This window comes from Somniosus microcephalus, chromosome 19, assembly GCF_052327205.1.
Source record: "Somniosus microcephalus isolate GS21.2 chromosome 19, FLI_Smic_1.0, whole genome shotgun sequence".
Taxonomy (NCBI): Eukaryota; Metazoa; Chordata; class Chondrichthyes; order Squaliformes; family Somniosidae; genus Somniosus; species Somniosus microcephalus.
The window spans coordinates 25,111,941-25,132,253 of record NC_141005.1 but is presented as its reverse complement, the minus strand read 5'-3'; the positions used below and the strand labels follow the sequence as shown (position 1 = coordinate 25,132,253).

The 20,313-nt window shown below is 43.9% G+C and overlaps 1 protein-coding gene across 5 annotated transcripts in view; it reads left to right on the top strand.

The window, feature by feature from the left end:
• Nucleotides 1–20,313, top strand: part of hectd4 (HECT domain containing E3 ubiquitin protein ligase 4) — a 268,113-nt gene that overhangs the window by 71,823 nt on the left and 175,977 nt on the right. For all 5 annotated transcript variants that reach the window (XM_085961398.1, XM_085961396.1, XM_085961397.1 and 2 more), the window contains exons 5-6: nucleotides 1,739–1,847; nucleotides 9,816–9,954. In XM_085961398.1, the coding sequence (XP_085817524.1) occupies nucleotides 1,739–1,847; nucleotides 9,816–9,954 (248 nt within the window). The remainder of the gene's footprint in view (nucleotides 1–1,738; nucleotides 1,848–9,815; nucleotides 9,955–20,313) is intronic.

Sequence of the window (20,313 nt, the reverse complement as noted above, 5' to 3'; positions counted from 1 at the left end):
CACTTGGGTAAGGTACCAAAGGGCTGCTGATGCCCGTGGAGCCATACTGAGTCAGCAACTTCGAGAGAATGGGAAGAAAAGCTCGACGGGGGAGAGAAAGAGAATGCAGATGATATGCCAGTATCTGAGCTCTGGGAAAGGTTTTGGGGTGAAGTGGTAGAGCAGTACACATAGTGGAATAACTCCTTCCCCCCCCCCCCCCTCCTGAGATCTGGGCATGTTGTATAATATTGCAGCATCTTAAATATTAGATGTGAACTGTTACTTTCCTGAACATGTTAACTTTTCCCTGGTTTGGGTGGGAGATATGTGGGGAGGGTGTTCCTTTTGATATTTATTACCCATTCTGTCTTGAAGTGGTTAACTCCTGCTTGAGGTATGGCTAGAGAGACGAGTCTCCCTCCAGGTATCCCCACTTTATTTACACCTGCGTTTCCACTCCCACCCAGGGGCCGTTGAATAGGAGTCAGGAATTAAAACTCCAGTGTTCTTCCATCTTTCCTCTCCCCCTTTCCCCCACTGCCTCATTGGTCTAGGGTGCTGAGGCCCATTGTAATGCTCCTGTTGCTGTTGAAGTTAGCCAACTCCATGCAGACTAAGGATCAAATCTGCAGCCTTGTTTTTGGCTGGGCTCGTACAACTGATCAAAATATACTTATTCACTTACCAGGGAGCAAGTCTGCCTTTCTGATTGTCAATCCTTCCTAAGGTAATATAATCTATTGTCCCTTCAGTGTGCTTTTAAAATGATGCTCACCTGTCTGTAGTCCTTGTAATGTTGGTCTAACTCCTGTGCTAAAACGCTAAGCATTGTTGACTTTCATTCAGAGCTGCTCCTGTTTGTTTACTGAGACACTAAATAAAATATCCATATAAAACTGATCATGACCTTGTCTCATACAATGTTAGAATGAGGGCTCCTTCGGTGATTGTGCAGGTGATGCGACTCATTTGAAACACTATAGGCTACATCCTTACTTGTACAAAATCCGATAGCCCCATCACTTTCTTCCTCTCCAAGCTTCACTGCTTCTGCATGCTTCAGTGAGTTGGCATCAAAATTCTTGACCTTGAATTCAAATTCCTCCACAGCTTCACCGATCCTTATCTCCGTGTTCTCCAGTCTTATGTCAATGTGTGCACCTTCTGGTTCCCTAACACCAGCCTACTCCTTGTCCTCTGCCCCCTCTGTTCCGATATTAATGACTATTTGTTTAGCCTGTACAATTTTAATTTGCCTCATTCCCTCTGCCTTGCATCCCTTTTCTCTGCTTTCAAAAATCTCCTAAAAACACTTCTTTGATTGTGCCTTGCTTACTCACCCTAGCCGTACAGCTTTTCCTTTTCCCCCCTCCTGCTAGATGTCAACTGCTGTTTGCTTGTTAATGCAAAGCACTTGAAAATACCGCCTTACACACGAGGAGTGTTATAAAAATGCAAATTGTTGCTAAAACTGGCTCCATTTTATTGACAACAAATAGATCAGCAAAAAGTGGGTCTATGATTCTGTTGCAAGTATGAGAAAGCTAGTCTTAGTCATGTAAATGTGGGTACTGCTGCATAGACACTGGTATCCTGTAATCTGAACCAAATAAGTTCCAATTTAATAGTGCCTTTAAAATTGAAATTGCCAGCGTGTTGAAGTCTAATACAGTACTGCTGTTCTGGTATTATCTTGCACAACCCATTCTGCATGAAATCCATTGGTTTTACACAAGTCTATCTTTGTATTTTTCAGATGCAGATTTAGGTCGCTGCCTTGCAACAGATGGAATGTACCTTTATACAACTAACTCCGTTGGCAAGGGGATCAGCAAGCTGGGCTCAGGGCTCCATGGGACGCTACGGTAATTGACTACAAATGGCCAGTGCAGTTTTAAACTTGGGTACATATGTAGAGTGAAGCCAATTGGAAATGAGCAAGTGTCATATTTTTAGATTTCCATTTTCGGTTAAACCACACTTGTGTTGCATTTGCTGAGTAACCACACATTAAAGCCAACAAATTTGTTCTGGCTGCTTTGCAAGTGTATTAATCTCTGGATTTCACACCATAATTATTTGATTTGCTTTTCCACATGACTGTCGACTGCAAAATCTTTTTGGTTTGTAAATGGTGAACGCCATTTCGAGTGGTTCTGTTTTCCTTCTGTTTCTCAAATCTGGATTAATGCAATATTTCTTCAGTCACACAGAACGAATTACTTGTGGAGTGATTTTGCAAAAAAATATTGTTTCTGGACATTAAAGGCACCACTTAATGTAGCATTGTGCCACACAGACTGGTTTGGTCCCCAGTCTCTGCTGAATTAGCTGATCTAGCGCACTAAACTGTAAAGTGGAAAAATAAACTATGGTTTGCACTCCTGGTTACCATCCACTGATGCCTGCTGGAAAGTGTGTTTGTGTGGGCATCAAGGCAAGTTTGGGCTTGCCTATGATGCTCTCTGCAGTTGAATAGCCTGTTGGCACTCACTGGCTGGGCTCACACACAGAAAATGCCCAGCATAACTCATTGCCTTCAGGAGTTGAGAGGAGAGAAAATAGATACAAATTAGTTTTTGAGACAACTCTTATTGTGCTTTGAGTAACTGGTTTAATTGAATATGGCATGAACAGTTTTAGTTAAGAACCCTAAAGGTAAGAAATCAAAAAATTTAGTGGCTAATTGAATATCTTCATTCTGTAATTGAGACATTGGCTGCGATTTTTTTCTATCGATGCGGCTTGGGGGCGGGACAGCTGCCTTCCGTGTTCCAGTCCTGCCCGCTGTCAATCTTTGCAATTTTGCCAGATGTCCCGCTTCCAAACCGGCCCTCTGAGCGCCGGCAAAATTCTGGCCAATATGTCTATATTCCTTGCCTTTCCCCCTTTTTGTTAGATTCCTCCTCTCCACTCTTGGCTCTTCTGAGCCATGCACCATCCTCTGGCTAAGAGTGATCTGCTTGCTGGTCTTCTGCAAGGCCACACTCCCCTGAGCAAAGGCTGAGAGGGTATTACTGTGGAAATAGTGTGTTAATCTTGCATCCTACCACCTCTATGGCATAATTATACTGATGCTCAAAAGTGATGTGCTACTGCAACATTATTTAAAGCATTATATTTTTGGATATTTTTGTTTTTCTGGTTGTTTTAGTTCTGTAGTATACACGCCCCCCCCCCCCCCCCCCCCCCTTGTTTAAATGGGTGACCAGGCATCCACCTCTTCGTGCTGACTTGCAAACAAGTGTACAGGAGCAGTCAAAGGTGATGTGCAGCAGTTACACTGGTTATTAATTTTCTGGCATGAGTTTCATCACCCATCTGCTGCGTGAAGCACCCTACTGTGATGTCATATTTAACAAAAACATGAAAAACGGAGCAAAAATGTCCCTTGGTATTTTTGCATTGTGTATATAAAAATGTCTATGTATAATTTAAAAAAATCTTTATTCTACAGGTGAGATTTTAAAGCATTAATTTCATTGAGTCTTCAATGACTGTTATAAACTGAACCATTTACGGCATAGTTAGATGTCAGTTGAACTCCTTGACTAGAATAATTTTATTCCTGGATATTTTTTTCCTTCTCAACGAAAACAACAGCTTGCATTTATATAGCATCTTTAACATAGGAAAAAACATCCTTAGGTGCTTCACAGAAGTGAAGAATGAAACAGGCACCAAGCTAAAGGAGGAGAGATTAGGAGAGGTGACACAAAATGCTTGGTCAAGGAGGTGGGTTTTAAGGATGATCTCTAAGGACGTGGAGTGACAGGGGTTTAGGGAGAGAAATAGGGCGGATGGGTGAGTGGGACTAGGTGCAGAATAAGATATGGGCAGGGTAGGTTTGGATGTAGTGAAGTTTATGAGGGTGTAGGATGGGAGACTGGCCTGGAGAGCAGTCTGGAGGTGACTAAAGCATGGTTGAGACTTTCGGCAGCAGATGGGCAGAGGCAGACAATGCTGTGAAGGTGGAGGTAGGTCGTCTTTGTAATGGAGAGGATATAGGGTCAGAAACGCAGTTCAGGGGCAAACCTGACTCTCGTACAGTTGCCCTGTGGTACTTCATCTATGTGGCAATTAGTTTTATCAGGCTTGATGCTGATTGCAGGGGGCATCACTACTGAGCGTGCTCTTACCGTCTATATACATGTATTTCCAGCAAGGGTTGTTAAATGATAGTTGTTAAAAGCAGTAGTAACCCTGAGCACTATGGTTCCCTAACCAAGAGCACCAAGGCTAGTAGCACTCGCACTGTCGGGCCAACTGAAATCAGCTAACTTAACACAGGCTGGAGAACAAATTTGAGGCCCTCTTGGTCCATATGGCTAAATGTACTCTGCAAACTTTGGGCAGTGAAGATTTTTTTTAATGTGTATCTGTGCTGAGCAGAGAACATTAATGAAGCAGAACATTTCTGCTAGAACAATTGCAAATGTACAATATCTCAAACATCTACTAAACAAAATGTCATGATACTTAAAAAATAAGTGCACTTGACTTTTTTACATGGTGCACAGCAATTTAAAATGTTTCCCCTTTCCTTTTTACAGTTGTCCCTGTCATTCATTTTACTCTGAGACTGGCAGGCAACTTACTCGTATGCCTCTCCCACTCTATCATCTGGGTGATGTGCAATAATGGCCAGTGGTGAACTTTCAATTTTTCTTTTCCCTTTCTCGGGAGAGAAACAAAACTGCAAATTTCCAGGATACCACTTTAAAAAAAAAAAAAAAAAAATGGAGCAAGGAGTCCAGCTGTCGGACTGCAATTTGGTTAGTGGCAGGCATTTTGCAGCAACACTTCAGACACTATTATACTAGAAAGGAACACATTTTTAACCAATCTTAATGCCCTTGATGCTTGCTCCATCCACAGCGTGTGTGTATAAATTATTCCATCATAGACTTGCTTTCCATGCCACCTGTTGATGAGAAAAAAGCTTTTTCTAGTCGCCAACCTTGCTTAAGGCTTGTGAACTTGTACTTGTGCATCAGGATATCCTGATGGCCCATTAGATTTAGACTCTCCATATAATTTCCTTGAAACTGTGCGAGGATGCAAGGGGAAAGAAAAGATAATGACGGCAGTGACGAGGCTTTCAAAAATGCTGTAAGCAGTTTATGCTGTACTAAATCAATGACTGTAAAAGAAAAGTTATATATACAAGAAAACTCATCAATAAAAGAAAAATGGCAGGAGTGTTAAATTGTTTTTATTGTCTATTCTGATGTATTGCATTGTGTCCTATAACAACACAAGTCTTCGGAAATGTCACTGTTCTCCGTATTCCCAATTATTTCAGTTGGTATCTTGTTTCCTTTTGCGCAAAACCTGGAATCTCTTGTTTGAGGTTGCTCCTATTAATTGAATGCAATGAATCGATTTAATAAAAAACAAGTTTAAATCAACCATTGTTTTCACCCCAAGAATTCAACTGAGAGGGAAGGGATAGGGATGTAGAGTAGAGTAACTTAATGATGAAATGGATTTTATTGCTTTGGTGCAAAACGACTTGAAAGGGAGCCGTGCAGTGGATTGGGGGAGAGGTGTGCAGGCTGTGATTAGTTTATTTTTTGTGCCAATTTTCTCCTCCTCAGGATTTCACTCCTGAAGTATGATTCCACAAGCAGTTGTCACTTTCTAGTACTACTCCCACGGTCTAGCAAGGTATTTGACCAGGAGGAGCAATGGCATTCAGAGCCTGTTCTTGTCCTCACCTGATAATCGCCCCATGCCCCTGCACCCCACATACACGCTGCAAGTATTTTGCCCATGTCTTTGCACTGTGCATAATTTTATTTGTGAATAAATGCAACACGGTAGCCTAACCTGTACAATGTAGGGATATTTTCTATCGTCTGGATTGACAAGAGACATAGAGGGACAACATTTGACATATTCTCAAACAGTTTACTGTGATTAGGGTTAATTGTTAGACTGGGGATATGTTCACTCAAATGTTGCAGTGAATAAAGTCACTGGTTTCAGTTTGTAGGAAATCTGGCTCTACTTGCAGAAACGGTAAGCCACTTCAACCAAGGTAAGGTGGGAAAGAACCATAGCAACATTCTGCCCATTTTTCTGGTTGAATACTAGATTGGCTACTTTTATCCCTCTTTGTTTCCCTCTTTACACATGCTTACTCCATGGGCCCAAGTGGCCATTATTTATTGGTAAGGGTTGACAGAGTATTGGCAAGCTATTAAACTATGAGGAACATCACACAAGCTCCATCCTGTCCTTATCTAATGTCCATCCCTTCTTAACCCAGTAGGGCTGAAACCTGTTGTAGTGCCTCAAACCAGCTCTACATGAACGCGGCACTAACTGGAGATCAAACCTCTGATCTTCCTGGTCTATATGGCTCTGGTACTAATAAATGTATATGTGGACGAATGCATAGGTTAAAACTGTTCAGACAAGATTCAGTACCAATTGATAAATGAAGGAATGTCCTACTTCAGAAGTAATTTGTGTTTGAGAGCTGTTGCTCTGAATCTGACTGGCACAGAGTTAAAGTTTTTCCACATCTTAGGTCATTTTTCTTATATCTGACATGTTTTTTTCATGTTTTGTTGTCTTCTGTCTTTTCCAATTTAACCTGTGCTTGGACTGGATAAGTAACTTCCCCTTGCTTAGCTACGAAGCAATTTTTTCTCTGCCTTTGCACAGTCATTGGCACTCTTCCCAGCCCTCTGTCAATGCCACTGGAATTTGCTAAGAGATGCATGAGTAATGTAACCTTTAGATTTCTCCAATCTCGCTCAAGTAAAGCTTTCTCTGCCACAGTCCTCGGTCCTTGTCTTAGTTGAGATGACATTTGGAGCCTGGCTGTGGAGCATAATAGAATGTGGACTCCCTTCTATCATTTTATGATATGATGTGTTAGTAGATCAATCTGTACCAGGCCAACAACAGATGCATAGCTTGTATTTAGGTGTTGTACCTTTTGTCCCTATGATTGTTCACCACAATCTTTGAATATTGCTAAAATATTGTGAATGTTTATATTTCCACTTAACATCTCCCACATAACATAAATCATTACCGGTTTGCTGCTGTTCAAGAAGCTTCTGTTGATGGAGAATAGTGCAGCTGTGATGAACATTGCTGCCTGTCATAGTGGAGTCTACTGATTTCAAACATGAATAATCCTGTCTTTCATACTTAACATTATTGAAATGGTTAAATGCCCAGAACCTTGGTGCACTGTCACAGAATTGTACAATGCATGCTGATAGCAGCGATTTCCCCACATAATTTGTGCTATGTCATGAGATACAGAATAAAGACTAGTTGCATTCTTGTAGGAACAAAGACAAATTGGAAGGATAGTTAACTTGGGCCACTGCACACCTAGTATTGGCAGGTTCCAGATTTGTTACTTCATGTGGTTGGACTAAGTAACCCCTCTGAAATGAACCTAATTCTGTGCTTGCCTTTACAATCAGACCAGATAGCGTGTTCTGTTGAACTCCTTCACCAGACTTCTTGCTGCTGTGGATTTGGAATCTGAAAATGAGTCGGTTGGTCCTGAGTTTGTCCTGTAATGTACAGTATAGCTAGTGACACCAGAATAACTCAAAGTTTGCATATACAGAAATACTATGAAGTTGCAGTTATGGTTTTATTATTCTGTTTGTGAACCTTCTCTGATGTCATACGCGCCTATGAAAAGGGACAGGAAAGAGCAGCTGATGCAGCGAGTCTGTCTTATAGTGACATGATGCAGCTTCTTTACACGATCACTCTTCCTGCCCCCACTCATAAGCCATCCAGTCACCTGGGAGATTCAGATATCCAGGAGATAAAATCTTAGGACAATTTAGGAAGGAAACTCTGGGCTTTCGTGTGTTGTTCTGAGCAGACTATTGCTCCCTGGTGTGACTCCACTCTTCTCATACAGGACTAATCGATATTTAGCTGAATGAAACCATGCCTGTTATAATAGACACTCAGATCAACTAACCTGGCCTGGCTGCTGGTCTTGTCCAGAATTGCTCCCCCTTACAGAAGAGAGGTGTCGCTTTGCAGAATCTGCTGCTTAAGTTGTGCCACATCTATCCCTATTTAAAGATGTGTTTAATTCACTGCGCCATCATCTTCGCCCAAGGTACCCCGTTTGGACAATTCCTCTTAAGAAACCTAGAAGTCACCTGCAGGTGGTATATTAGGTGGCAAGAACCAGCTTCAAACCTCACCAAACCCTATTTAGTGACACATCCAATAGACCAGCCCTCTGATTTTGAATGCCCATACCATATGTGGTTGAAGCTCAATTGCTTCAGATGTGCTGCAAGTGATTAAGTGGGGCCTTTGCGACTCTCCCCTTTACTGCTGTGGCCAGTTAGATGTAAGCCAAATACTTGCAGGCTACACCCATCAGCAAGTAGGTTCAGTTCTGGCACCACCTCGGGAAGGATATATTGGCCTTGGAGAGGGTGCAGCACAGATTCACCAGAATGACCCTGGGGCTAAAAAGAGTTAAATTATGAGGACAGCTTGCATCGACGAGGCTTGTATTCCCTTGAGAGTAGAAGATTAAGGGGTGACCTAATTGAGGTGTTTAAGATAATTAAAGGAGTTCCTGGTGGGAGAGTTCAGAACAAGGGGCCATAACCTTAAAATAGAGCTAGGGCGTTCAGGGATGATGTCATGAAGCACCTTTTCCACACCGAGTAGTGGAAATCTGGAACCTTCTTTCCCCAAAAAGCTGTTGTGGTTAGGTCAGTTGAAAATTTCAACGCTGAGATTGATAAATTTTTGTACGGCAAGGGTATTAAAGGTTACGGAACCAAGGCAGGTAGATGGCTGATCTGTATCTCGACTCCATGATCTAATTAAATGGCGGTACAAGCTTGAGGGGCTGAATGGCCTACTCCTGTTCCTATGTTCGGTGCTGCCTAACTCCCTGATGGACTTGTACATGGTTCTTCACTCCGCTATTGAGTGGTTAGAACACTTAGACCATCACGTCAAGTGTGTTAATCAATATAAATGCAATCAAAATAAATTTTAAAATGAATATACCTGAATGTTTGCTTTTAAACTCAAATTCATTCTTTGTCTAAATTCTAATCTCCCTTCCTTGCACATTGGCAGGATGGTGCTTTGCTATATGAATAATTTATACAGCCTTGCAGTTTAAACTTATCTGGATAAATTGGATTAATGTATTCCAGTGGTTTGAGCCACTGTTTTGTGGTAGTGGGTGTTAAACTGAAATTAAATCTGATGTTCCCCCTCCAATGGTTACCTCTTCAAATATACTTGTCTTCTGCTTGGTTTCCTCCTTGTAAAGTGCCTTTGCACACTCCTATAAGTGTACGTTGTGGTTGTACAAATGTGACTTTGTTGGTTTCTGGAGCAAGGGCTCCATTTACTAAAATGACCAATTTTTCCTACAAATTGGCTATCTTGATTTTTATATTCAAAGTACTTTTAAATAGTCTAGTGCTACAGTTTTAATGGTAAATTTGATTAGTATGATAAAGTCTGTCTTTGCTAATCCAAAGTATTAAAGTTGAAGTATGTCCTCCTATAATATGCAATTGAAGCTGGTCACTTTCTGTTGATTTGATAATACATGTCCTAAATAATTTGAGGATCGGATAATACCCAAATGTCGCTTCTTGGCTCACCTGCACTACACTTGAGGTGCAGTCATTCCACTTGTGATAGCTGAACAGGGGTTATTAAAGTTGGCTACTATCTATTATACTCATTTATTTTTAGGAGGGCGGAACAAAGAATGATTTATTGTCTGAACTCATCTAGGAGAATTCTGGCAGTGCCATTCCTAATCAGAACACTTTTCCTTTTCTCTCCAGGGGTTTTGTCTATTGTCGCAATGATGAACTTGAAGCTGGCTGGATTGCTTTTGGCGGTAGCGCACTCCTTCACCGCCCTGCCTCCTTTGACAGCAAACCTCATTACCTCTTTCAAGTGATCGATCAGTATACCCTGCAGGTAATGTCATGCCCTCTAAACTTTTGCTGTTGAGCATTGTTAACACTGTTGCACCTGGTCATTTTCCAAGGTTAACTTGCCTTGTTCCTGGAAGTGCAGCCTTGCATTGTTGACCTCCAGCAAATTTAGGCATCTTGCGAGTCTCTATTTAATAGAATATTAAAGCTGCAGTTTGCAATGATGTAAAATTGAATTATTTTTAGTGTTACTGCAAAGTGATTTCCTCATAAAGCTGGAGTAATATTTGTTACTGCTTAATTGTGTGAATATTGAATATCATTGAGTTAAGCGCAGACTGTGCACTGGAGAATTATCCAGCTTCTGTTTATGAATTATTTTTTCCACTGTTCAGTTTATAAAGAAAACAAATTGTGCCTGGTTGATTGGTGGAAGTTGCTTCCTCATTGGTGAAAAAGACCAAAATCCACCTTTTGATCAATATGGTAGCAGCCTTTTGCAATTTGACAGGCCAATGAAGTTTGAAAGTTAACTAACAATGGCAGCATTGTAGTCCTAACACATGGGAAAATGCAGCATCAGCAACTGGGCTTTGTGGGCTGAATAACTGACGCTTGCATGCTGGATATAGCCTTTGGGTCCATACTTTTGACACTTCAGCTTTAAAGATAGTACAGGAAACTTTCTGGTATCCGACACTGACGGGACCGAGCTGGTGCCGTTCCATCAAAACTGCCGTAGAAACCAGCGCCAATGTTAAAACATATGGAGCTTCTGAGCTCCGTCTGAAGCAACAAACCCTGTTGCTTAGCAACAGCTTCAAAACAGTCGGCGCAGCTTGCAAGCTAAGCAACAGCTTCAGCTAGACGCTTGCAGAGCCTGACTGGAGGAAAAAAGCGGCGAAAAGTAATAAAAACTTATCTGCACCGACTCCTGAATTTTGCCGGTGGATAGAGCTTTCCGGACACGGTTAAACGAAAGTTTCCTGTATTGATTGTTTGAACTGCCAGTTGTTGGATTAGCAGATTGTTTTACAGAGTTGTCCATATATGTGTTTGACTCTTGGAGGGAGAAATTCACTCGTCCAGTTTGGGGCGCTAATTTTTAAAAGCTTGAAAAGTTGGCGCCAGGCGCTAACTATTTCAAACTTTTGAAAAATTCACCATTTGTGCTCCAAGGAGGAGGTGGAGTGCAAAATCAAGCTCCACTTCCTTCATGGAGCGCAATTGGCAGCAGGCAGGGCGGAGACTTCAGAAGCGCTGCACACTGGGCCGTGCAGCACTGCTGCGTTCAAAGGCTCCTTCCCTCCCTTAAAGAGAAGGGCCATCGCTGCAGGCTCTGCAATAGAAAAATTACCTACCTGGACCAGCAAGGCAGCCGCAATCCTGCGCGATCAGCCCGGCACTCGAGCAGCACCCGTGGAAAAAACAGGAACAAGGTAAGTTTTTTTTTAACTTGCCTTGGCCACCTCACCTTTAATCCGCCTGATACACTCCTCCTGCAGCTGTCTGTGTTTTCGACTGGCGCTGCTGCAGGGGGCGGAAATCAATTTTGGGTCCGGGACGCTACAGGGGTGGTGCGCACTGCGATGACGTCACGATCTCTGGACGAAGGAGATTGGGGCGCAACGTTGTAATGCCGCTGCAAAACTCCCACCAAGTATGGCACAAAGGCACCCAATTTCACCCCCTTAATACCTTCAGGGCAACTAGGAAAGGGCAGTATGCATTGCCTTGCCAATGTCGCCCACATCCCAAGAACAAATATATAAAATGTTTTTTGATGGTTACAAAGTAGCGGTAAATGATTACAAAGAAACATTGTTTGCTTGATGACGAGTTGTGTGTTGATCAAATTTTAATTAGCTTCATATATGCAAACTGTCGGCGATTATGCTGCTTTTCATGGGGTCTTTTCTAACCTGCAGTGACTTGAGGGGGAGGAGATATTTTGGTGTTTGGTGTATATAATGGAGAAATCTGTAACTTTGTTTTTGAGAAGGAACTCCATGGAAGTAGCTCAAAAGCTTACCTAGTACAGGAAACTTTCTGATAGCCGGCACTGACGGGACTGAGCTGTTGCCGGTGGAACAAAACTGCCAGAGAAACGAGCGGTAATGTTAAAACATACGGAGCTTCTATTTAGCAACAAACCCTGTTGCATACTCAAAACAGTCGGCGCAGCTTGCAAGCGTTTCTGTAGCTAAGCAACAGCTTCAGCTAGACGCTTGCAGAGCCTCGACTGGAGGAAAAAAAGCAACAAAAACTAAAAAAAAAACTTATCTGAACCGACTCCTGAATTTTGCCGGTGGATAGAGCGTTCCGGACATTTAACCTCCGGTTAAACGAAAGTTTCCTGTATGATCCTCTGTTACCTTGAGTGTCACAAAGTACTGTTTGGAATGCAAAAGATCTTTCAGCTCATTACACCTGCTTCGTCCAGAATCCATGTATGATTATCAGGACTTCTCTCCCACACCACCTGTTAATTCCGACTTGAAGGATTGTTTGATTCCTTCCCTACCACCCCATAAAAAATTCAGAGTGCTGCTTATATCTCCTTATAACCTTCAATTCTCTTCACAACAGATATTGATCCAGCTCCCTTTGAAAGGTGTCAAGTGATGCCTGAATCAAATACCTTCTCTGGGAGTCTGTTGCATATGTCCACTATCCCGTGGAAGGGAGAAAGATATTTTTTCCTAATCTTTGACTTTGCTTGAGGTCTGTGAATTTCTACTTGTGCCCTCTAGGCCTGTGCTCACTGTCCAAGTTAAGTAGCTTCCTTACTTCAAGTTAATCTAGACTTTTCATTATTTTGAAGACCCATTATATACACCAAACACCAAAATATTTCCTCCCCCTCAAGTCACTACAGGTTAGAAAAGACCCCATGAAAAGCAGCATAATTGCCAATGAACAGTTTGCATATATGAAGCTAATAAAAATTTGACCAACACACAACTCGTCATCAAGCAAACAATGTTTCTTTGTAATCATTTACCGCTACTTTGTAACCAACGTTGCGCCCCGTTCTCCTTCGTCCGGAGATCGTGACATCATCGCAGTCTTACGGATGTTTAGTGTAAGGCCCATGTTCTCGTACGCTTCGGTGAAAGTGTTAATGATGGTTTGGAGTTCGACCTCGGAGTGAGCACAGACGCAAGCACCGTCTACATACTGTAATTCGATGACCGAGGAAGGGATGACCTTGGATCTGGACTGGAGGCGGCGGAGGTTGAACAGTTTCCCGTTTGTTCTGTAAATTAGCTCCACTCCAGTGGGGAGCTTACTGAGGGTGAGATGGAGCATTGCAGCAAGGAAGATCGAGAAGAGCGTTGGTGCGATGACACAGCCTTGCTTGACCCCGGTCCGTACGTGAATTGGGTCTGTGGTGGAACCGTTGGTCAGGATCACGGCTTGCATGTCGTCGTGAAGCAGGCGGAGGATGGTGACAAACTTTTGAGGGCAGCCGAATTTGAGGAGGGCACTCCATAATCCCTCACGGTTGACGGTGTCGAAGGCCTTTGTGAGATCAAAGAAGGCCATATACGGCGGTTGGTGCTGTTCCCTGCATTTCTCTCGTGATTGATTATCAAAATCCACGACAAGGCCTTGGACAACGTGGACCACTGTCCATACCTCGGGAGCCTACTGTCAACAAGGGCAGACGTCGACGACGGAGTCCAACACTGCCTTCAGTGTGCCAGTGCCGCCTTCGGTCGACTGAGGAAGAGAGTGTTTGAAGACCAGGACCTCAAACCCGGCACTAAGCTCATGGTCTACAGAGCAGTAGTGATACCCGCCCTCCTGTATGCCTCAGAGACATGGACCATGTACAGCAGGCACCTCAAAGCACTGGAGAGGTACCACCATCGCTGCCTCCGCAAGATCCTGCAAATCCATTGGCAGGATGGGTGCACCAATGTCAGTGTTCTTGCTCAGGCCAACATCCCCAGCATCGAAGCTTTGACCACGCTCGATCAGCTCCGATGGACGGGTCACATCGTCCGCATGCCCGATATGAGACTCCCAAAACAAGCGCTCTACTCGGAGCTCCGGCACAGCAAGAGAGCCCCAGGTGGGCAGAGGAAACGCTTCAAGGACACCCTCCAAGCCTCCTTGAAAAAGTGTAACATCCCCACCGACACCTGGGAATCCCTGGCCCAAGACCGCACAAAGTGAAGGAGAAACATCCGGGAAGGCGCCAAATACCTCGAGTCTCTTCGCCGGGAGCAAGCGGAAGCCAAGCGCAAGGAGCGCACGTCAACCCAAGCACCCCACCCACCCGCCCCTTCAACCACCGTCTGCCCCACCTGTGACAGAGACTGTAGGTCCCGCATTGGACTAATCAGTCACCTGCGAACTCATTTTTAATGTGGAAGCAAGTCATCCTCGGTTCCGAGGGACTGCCTAAGAAGGAGCGAAGACGACACTTTTTCTCAATTCAACTAATTTAATACCAGTAGAGGCACCCTGTTTCATATTATTCCCAAATATTGCAAATAGCATGGGCCCCAGATCAGATTTCTGTGCAAAACCACTGGTTATTGTTTTACCCAGAAAGTAATTTCTATTTATTACCACCCTCTGTCTTCTGTTACTAAGCCAATTCTTAATCCATCCAGACAATTTATCATCTATTTTGTGAGCCTTAACCTTCTTTTGCAGCCTTGTATGAAGAACGTTATCAAACACTTTTTGATGACCCAAGTAAACTACTTCAATTTATCTTCATCCACTAACTTGGTTACCTCTTCAAAGAATTCCAGTAGGTTCATAACACATGACCCATTACTTCTAAAACCATGCTGACTGCTCCCTTCTGCTTTTTAGATATCCATTTAAATATACAGAGGAAGTATCCCCTGTACTCCAGGAGCCTGGTGGGTATTTAATCCTACTAGTTTCTCTACAGCATGTTCTTTACTAACTTCTGTCTATTATGGATGCAGTCATCATTTGCGAAAACTGATGTAAAGAATCCATTTAATGTAGCTGATCATCTGCAATAGCTGTCTCGCATGCAGGCATTGCACTTCGTATGTTCAAAAAGTATTTAAAAAAAAAAAAAAAAAAGTCTTTCTCTGCTGGTTTTTGATTTTGATTAACCGGCTCTAAAAGCAGAAACCATAGAAGTTTACAGGGCAGAAAAAAATAATTCATCCCATCGTTTGCTAGAGTAATCCATGGTGTGTCCAAAGCTCCACTCTAATCTAAACTGGGGCCTAACTATTGCCTTATGAATTTCTACTTTTGTAGTCTATACCCCTATTTATAAAAGTTAAAATGCTAGTGGCTTTTTATCTATTTCTACTTAAATGCCTATTTTGCCTAAACCATTGAGGTGGCATTGGATGCTCCAATGCCACAAAAACAATCTATGCCTAACAAGTGCCCCCTCGGGCACCATTTAAAATAATGGTTCTAACAAACTCAAAATGTGCACATCAAGTTAAAATATTATTCCCATCATCAGTAAAACAGCATGCATCTTGGGATGTCCACCGGCCTTGAGGCTTGAAGCGAGCCCGTGGACATTGCGTGACTCCGTTCCAGAGTCACCCTGGTACGTAAGTGACCTTGGAAGAGAGGCAAGCTAGAGCATCTCCTCCCATTGATCTTGTACATCCTGAACCTCGGGTCCAGGCGCAGACTGACCAGGAGTTCCCTCCGACCTACTCTCCACCTGTACACGATAGGAAGTGTGGGGGAAAGTGCAACCGAATATTAGGAGCAAACCATGTTAAAGGGGCTGCAACCTTCGGCACTGTGCATACATGTGGAAAATAGATTCTTCGTCATAAAACACATGTGGCTTGAGTGCTTGTAAAGCAGCTTAGGAATTTGTTTGAAGCTACTGCGCCATGGATCCCTGCATACAGGGCGTTCTATTGGAGACAATCCTCCTCACCGATTTTTGTAGAAAGTCCAGGTAGTATCTAGGTGAAGGTGAGGAAATGGAGAGTTTGTCGCGTCAGGAGCTAAATCTGGAATAAAGAACTGGTATCCGTAAAAGTGACCATGAGGCTGTCTGATTGTTGTAAAAACTTAACTGGTTCACTAATATCCTTTTAGGGGAGGAAACCTGCTGTCCTTACCTGGTCTGGCCTATACGTGACTCCAGTCCCACACCAAAATGGTTGACCCATAACTGCCCTCTAAAGTGGCCTAGCAAGCCACTCCGTTGTATCAAACTGCTACAAAGAATAAGAACAACAACACAAGACAGACCAATTGGCCGCGACCTAGGCATCAAATTAGGACTCGGCAAAAGTACAGCCAGCCCAGTCGACCCTACAAAGTCCTTCTCACTAACATCTGGGGGACTGGTGCCAAAGTTAAAGAAAGAACTTGCATTTCTATAGCGCCTTTCACGGCCTCGGGACGTCCCAAGCGCTTTACAGCTAAAGTACTTTTTGAAGTGTAGTCACTGTTGTAATGTAGGAAACGTGGCAGCCAATTTGTGCATAGCAAGGTCCCACAAACGGCAATGAGATAAATGACGAGATAATCTGCTTCAATGATGGTTGAGGGATAAATATTGGCCAGGGCTCCCCTGCTGTTCTTCGAAATAGTGGCAAGGGATCTTTTACATCCACCTGAAATGGCAGACGGGGCCTCGGTTTAACGTCTCATCTGAAAGACAGCACCTCCCGACAGTACAGCACTCCCTTAGCACAGAGTTCAAGTCTCTGGAATGGGACTTGAACCCCCAACCTTCTGACTCGGAGGTAGCAGTGCTATCAACTGAACCACAGCTGACACCAGTTGGGAGAGCTGCCTCGCAGACTAGTCAAGCAACAGCCTGACATTGTCATACTCAGAGAATCACCCATCAGCTAATGTCCCAGACTCCTCTATCACCATCCCTGGGTAGGTCATACCCACCAGAGATGGGGGCACAGTGGTACACAGTTGAGTGGGAGTGAATCTGGGAATCCGAACCCTATGAAGTGTCATGACTTCAGGTCAAACATGGGCAAGGAAACCTTCTGCAGATTACCACCTACCCCCCTCACTCAGCTGATGCATCAGTACTCCTCCATGTTGAGCATCACTTGGCAGGAACACAGGGTGGGGGATTTCAATGTCCATCATTTAAGAGTGGTCCTGTAGGAGCATCACTGACCGAGCTAGCCGAGTCTTGAGGACATAGCTGCCAGATTAGGCTTGCGGCAGATGGCGAGAGAACTAGCACAAGGGAATAACCTACTTTACCTCGTCCTTGCCAGTTTACCTGTTACAGATGCATCTGTCATGTTTGAGGAATCAATCCTGGACCACATGAGTGAATGTTTGCATCACTCCTCCCTTCCAGGTGCTGCTGATCTGTCCATTGAAACTCCGATGTTGAAGTCCCACATTGATTCACATTACAATGTTACCCGGTCATCCCTTTTTGTCAACCGAGCCCCCTGTTCGCCTGCTTATTTACACTGGTAGTCCAAAGCAATTAATAATTAGCTGCCATTGACATTATTCAGTTCTATCCATGTTATTTAACTGTATCCACTTCTGCTGTGATCATATTTATTGTTTTCAAAGCAAAGCAGAGAACAGTATATGTAGAACATGAAACATCAACCAATGTTCAAAAATTCACAATTGCCCTTTTGTTACTCTACAAGCTGTTGCTGCAAATCATTAGAATTTGATTTAATGAAGTAGAACAATACTGAATCTTAAATTTATCCCTTCCATGAAGGTAGCAAATGTAACCGCACTATTTAAGAAAAGAGGGAGAGAAAACGGGGAACTACAGACCAATTAGCCTGACATCAATAGTAGGGAAACTGCTAGAATCTATTATTAAGGACGTGGTAACAGGACACTTTGAAAATATTAGGATTGGGCAGAGTCAACACGGATTTATGAAAGGGAAATAATCATCTTCTTAGGCAGTCCCTCGGAACCGAAGATGACTTGCTTCCACATTAAAAATGTGTTCGCAGGTGACTGATTAGTCCAATGCGGGACCTACAGTCTCTGTCACAGGTGGAGCTGACGGTGGTTGAAGGGGCGGGTGAGTGGGGTGCTTGGGTTGACGTGCGCTCCTTGCGCTGCCTGCGCTTGGCTTCCGCTTGCTCCTGGCAAAGAGACTCGAGGTATTTGGCGCCTTCCCGGATGCTTCTCCTCCACTTTGTGCGGTCTTGGGCCAGGGATTCCCAGGTGTTGGTGGGGATGTTACACTTTTTCAAGGAGGCTTGGAGGGTGTCCTTAAAGCGTTTCCTCTGCCCACTTGGGGCTCTCTTGCCGTGACGGAGCTCCGAGTAGAGCGCTTGTTTTGGGAGTCTCGTATCGGGCATGCGGACGATGTGACCCGTCCATCGGAGCTGATTGAGCGTGGCCAAAGCTTCAATGCTGGGGATGTTGGCCTGAGCGAGAACACTGACGTTGGTGTGCCTATCCTGCCAATGGATTTGCAGGACCTTGCAGTGGCAGCATTGGTGGTACCTCTCCAGTGCTTTGAGGTGCCTGCTGTACATGGTCCATGTCTCTGAGGCATACAGGAGGGTGGGTATTACTACTGCTCTGTAGACCATGAGCTTGGTGATGGGTTTGAGGTCCTGGTCTTCAAACACTCTCTTCCTCAGGCGACCGAAGGCTGCACTGGCACACTGAAGGCGGTGTTGGACTTCGTCATCGACGTCTGCCCTTGTTGACAGTAGGCTCCCGAGGTATGGAAAGTTGTCCAAGGCCTTGTCCTGGATTTTGATAATCGGGGGGCAGTACTGTGTGGCGGGGGCAGGTTGGTAGAGGACCTTTGTCTTACAGATGTTTAGTGTAAGGCCCATGCTCTCGTACGCTTCGGTGAAGGTGTTGACGATGGTTTGGAGTTCGACCTCTGAGCGCAGACGCAAGCATCGTCTGCATACTGTAATTCAACGACAGAGGATGGGACGACCTTGGATCTGGACTGGAGGCGACGGAGGTTGAACAGTTTCCCGTTTGTTCTGTAAATTAGCTCCACTCCAGCGGGGAGCTTACTGAGGGTGAGATGGAGCATTGCCGCATAGTGCTTGACAAATCTGTTTTTTTTCGGGTTGTAACTAGCAGAATAGATAAGGGGGAACCAGTGGATGTGGTGCATTTCGATTTTCAGAAGGCATTCGATAAGGTGCCACACAAGAGGTTATTAAACAAAATTAGGGCTCATGGGATTAGGGGTAATATGCTAGCATGGATTGAGGATTGGTTAACGGACAGAAAACAGAGAGTAGGAATAAACGGGTCATTTTTGGGTTGGCAGGCTGTAATTAGTGGGGTACCGCAAGGATCAGTGCTTGGGTTTCAGCTATTCACAATCTACAGCAATGATTTGGATGAGGGAACCAAATGTAATAATATATCCAAGTTTGCTGATACAAAGCTGGGTGGGAAGGTAAGTTGTGAGGAGGATGCAAGGAGGCTTCAAGGGGAGATAGACAGGCCAAGTGAGTGGGCAAGAACATGGCAAATGGAACATAATGTGGAGATATGTGAAATTATCCACTTTGGTAGGAAAAATAGAAAAGCAGAGTATTTTTTAAATGGTGAGAGATTGGGAAATGTTGGTGTTCAGAGGGACCTGGGTGTCCTTGTACATGAATCACTGAAAGTGAACATGCAGCAAACAATTAGGAAAGCAAATGGTATGTGGGCCTTTATTACAAGAGGATTTGAGTATAAGAGTAAAGACGTCTTACTGCAATTATATAGGGCCCTGGTGAGACCACACCTGGAGTATTGTGTACAGTTTTGGTCTCCTTACCTAAGGAAGGATATACTTGCCATAGAGGGAGTGAAACAAAGGTTCACCAGACTGGTTCGTGGGATGGGGAGGATTGTTCTACGAGGAGAGATTGAGTAGACTAGGCCTATATTCTCTAGGGTTTAGAAGAATGAGAGGTGATCTCATTGAAACATACACAATTCTTACAGGGCTTGACAGGGTAGATGCAGGGAGGATGTTTCCCCTGGCTGGGGAGTCCAGAACCAGGGGTCACAGTCTCCGAATAAGGGGTCGGCCATTTAGGACGGAGATGAGGAGAAATGTCTTCACTCAGAGGGTGGTGAATCTTTGGAATTCTCTACCCCAGAGGGCTGTGGAGGCTCAGTCGTTGAGTATATTCAAGACAGAGATCAATAGATTTTTGAATATTAATGGAATCAAGGGATATGGGGATAGTGCACGAAAGTGGAGATGAGTTAGAAGATCAGTCATGATATTGAATGGCGGAGCAGGCTTGAGGGGCCAAATGGCCTACTCCTGCTCCTATTTCTTATGTTATGTTCCCTTTCTGCATATACCATGCTATTCACAAAACTCAATCTTTCATGTGTTTCTTAGATGGCAATGGCAAGCTTTTTACAAAAAAAATGGTAACTGTCCACAATGCTGTTTGTTTCCAAGCTGCTA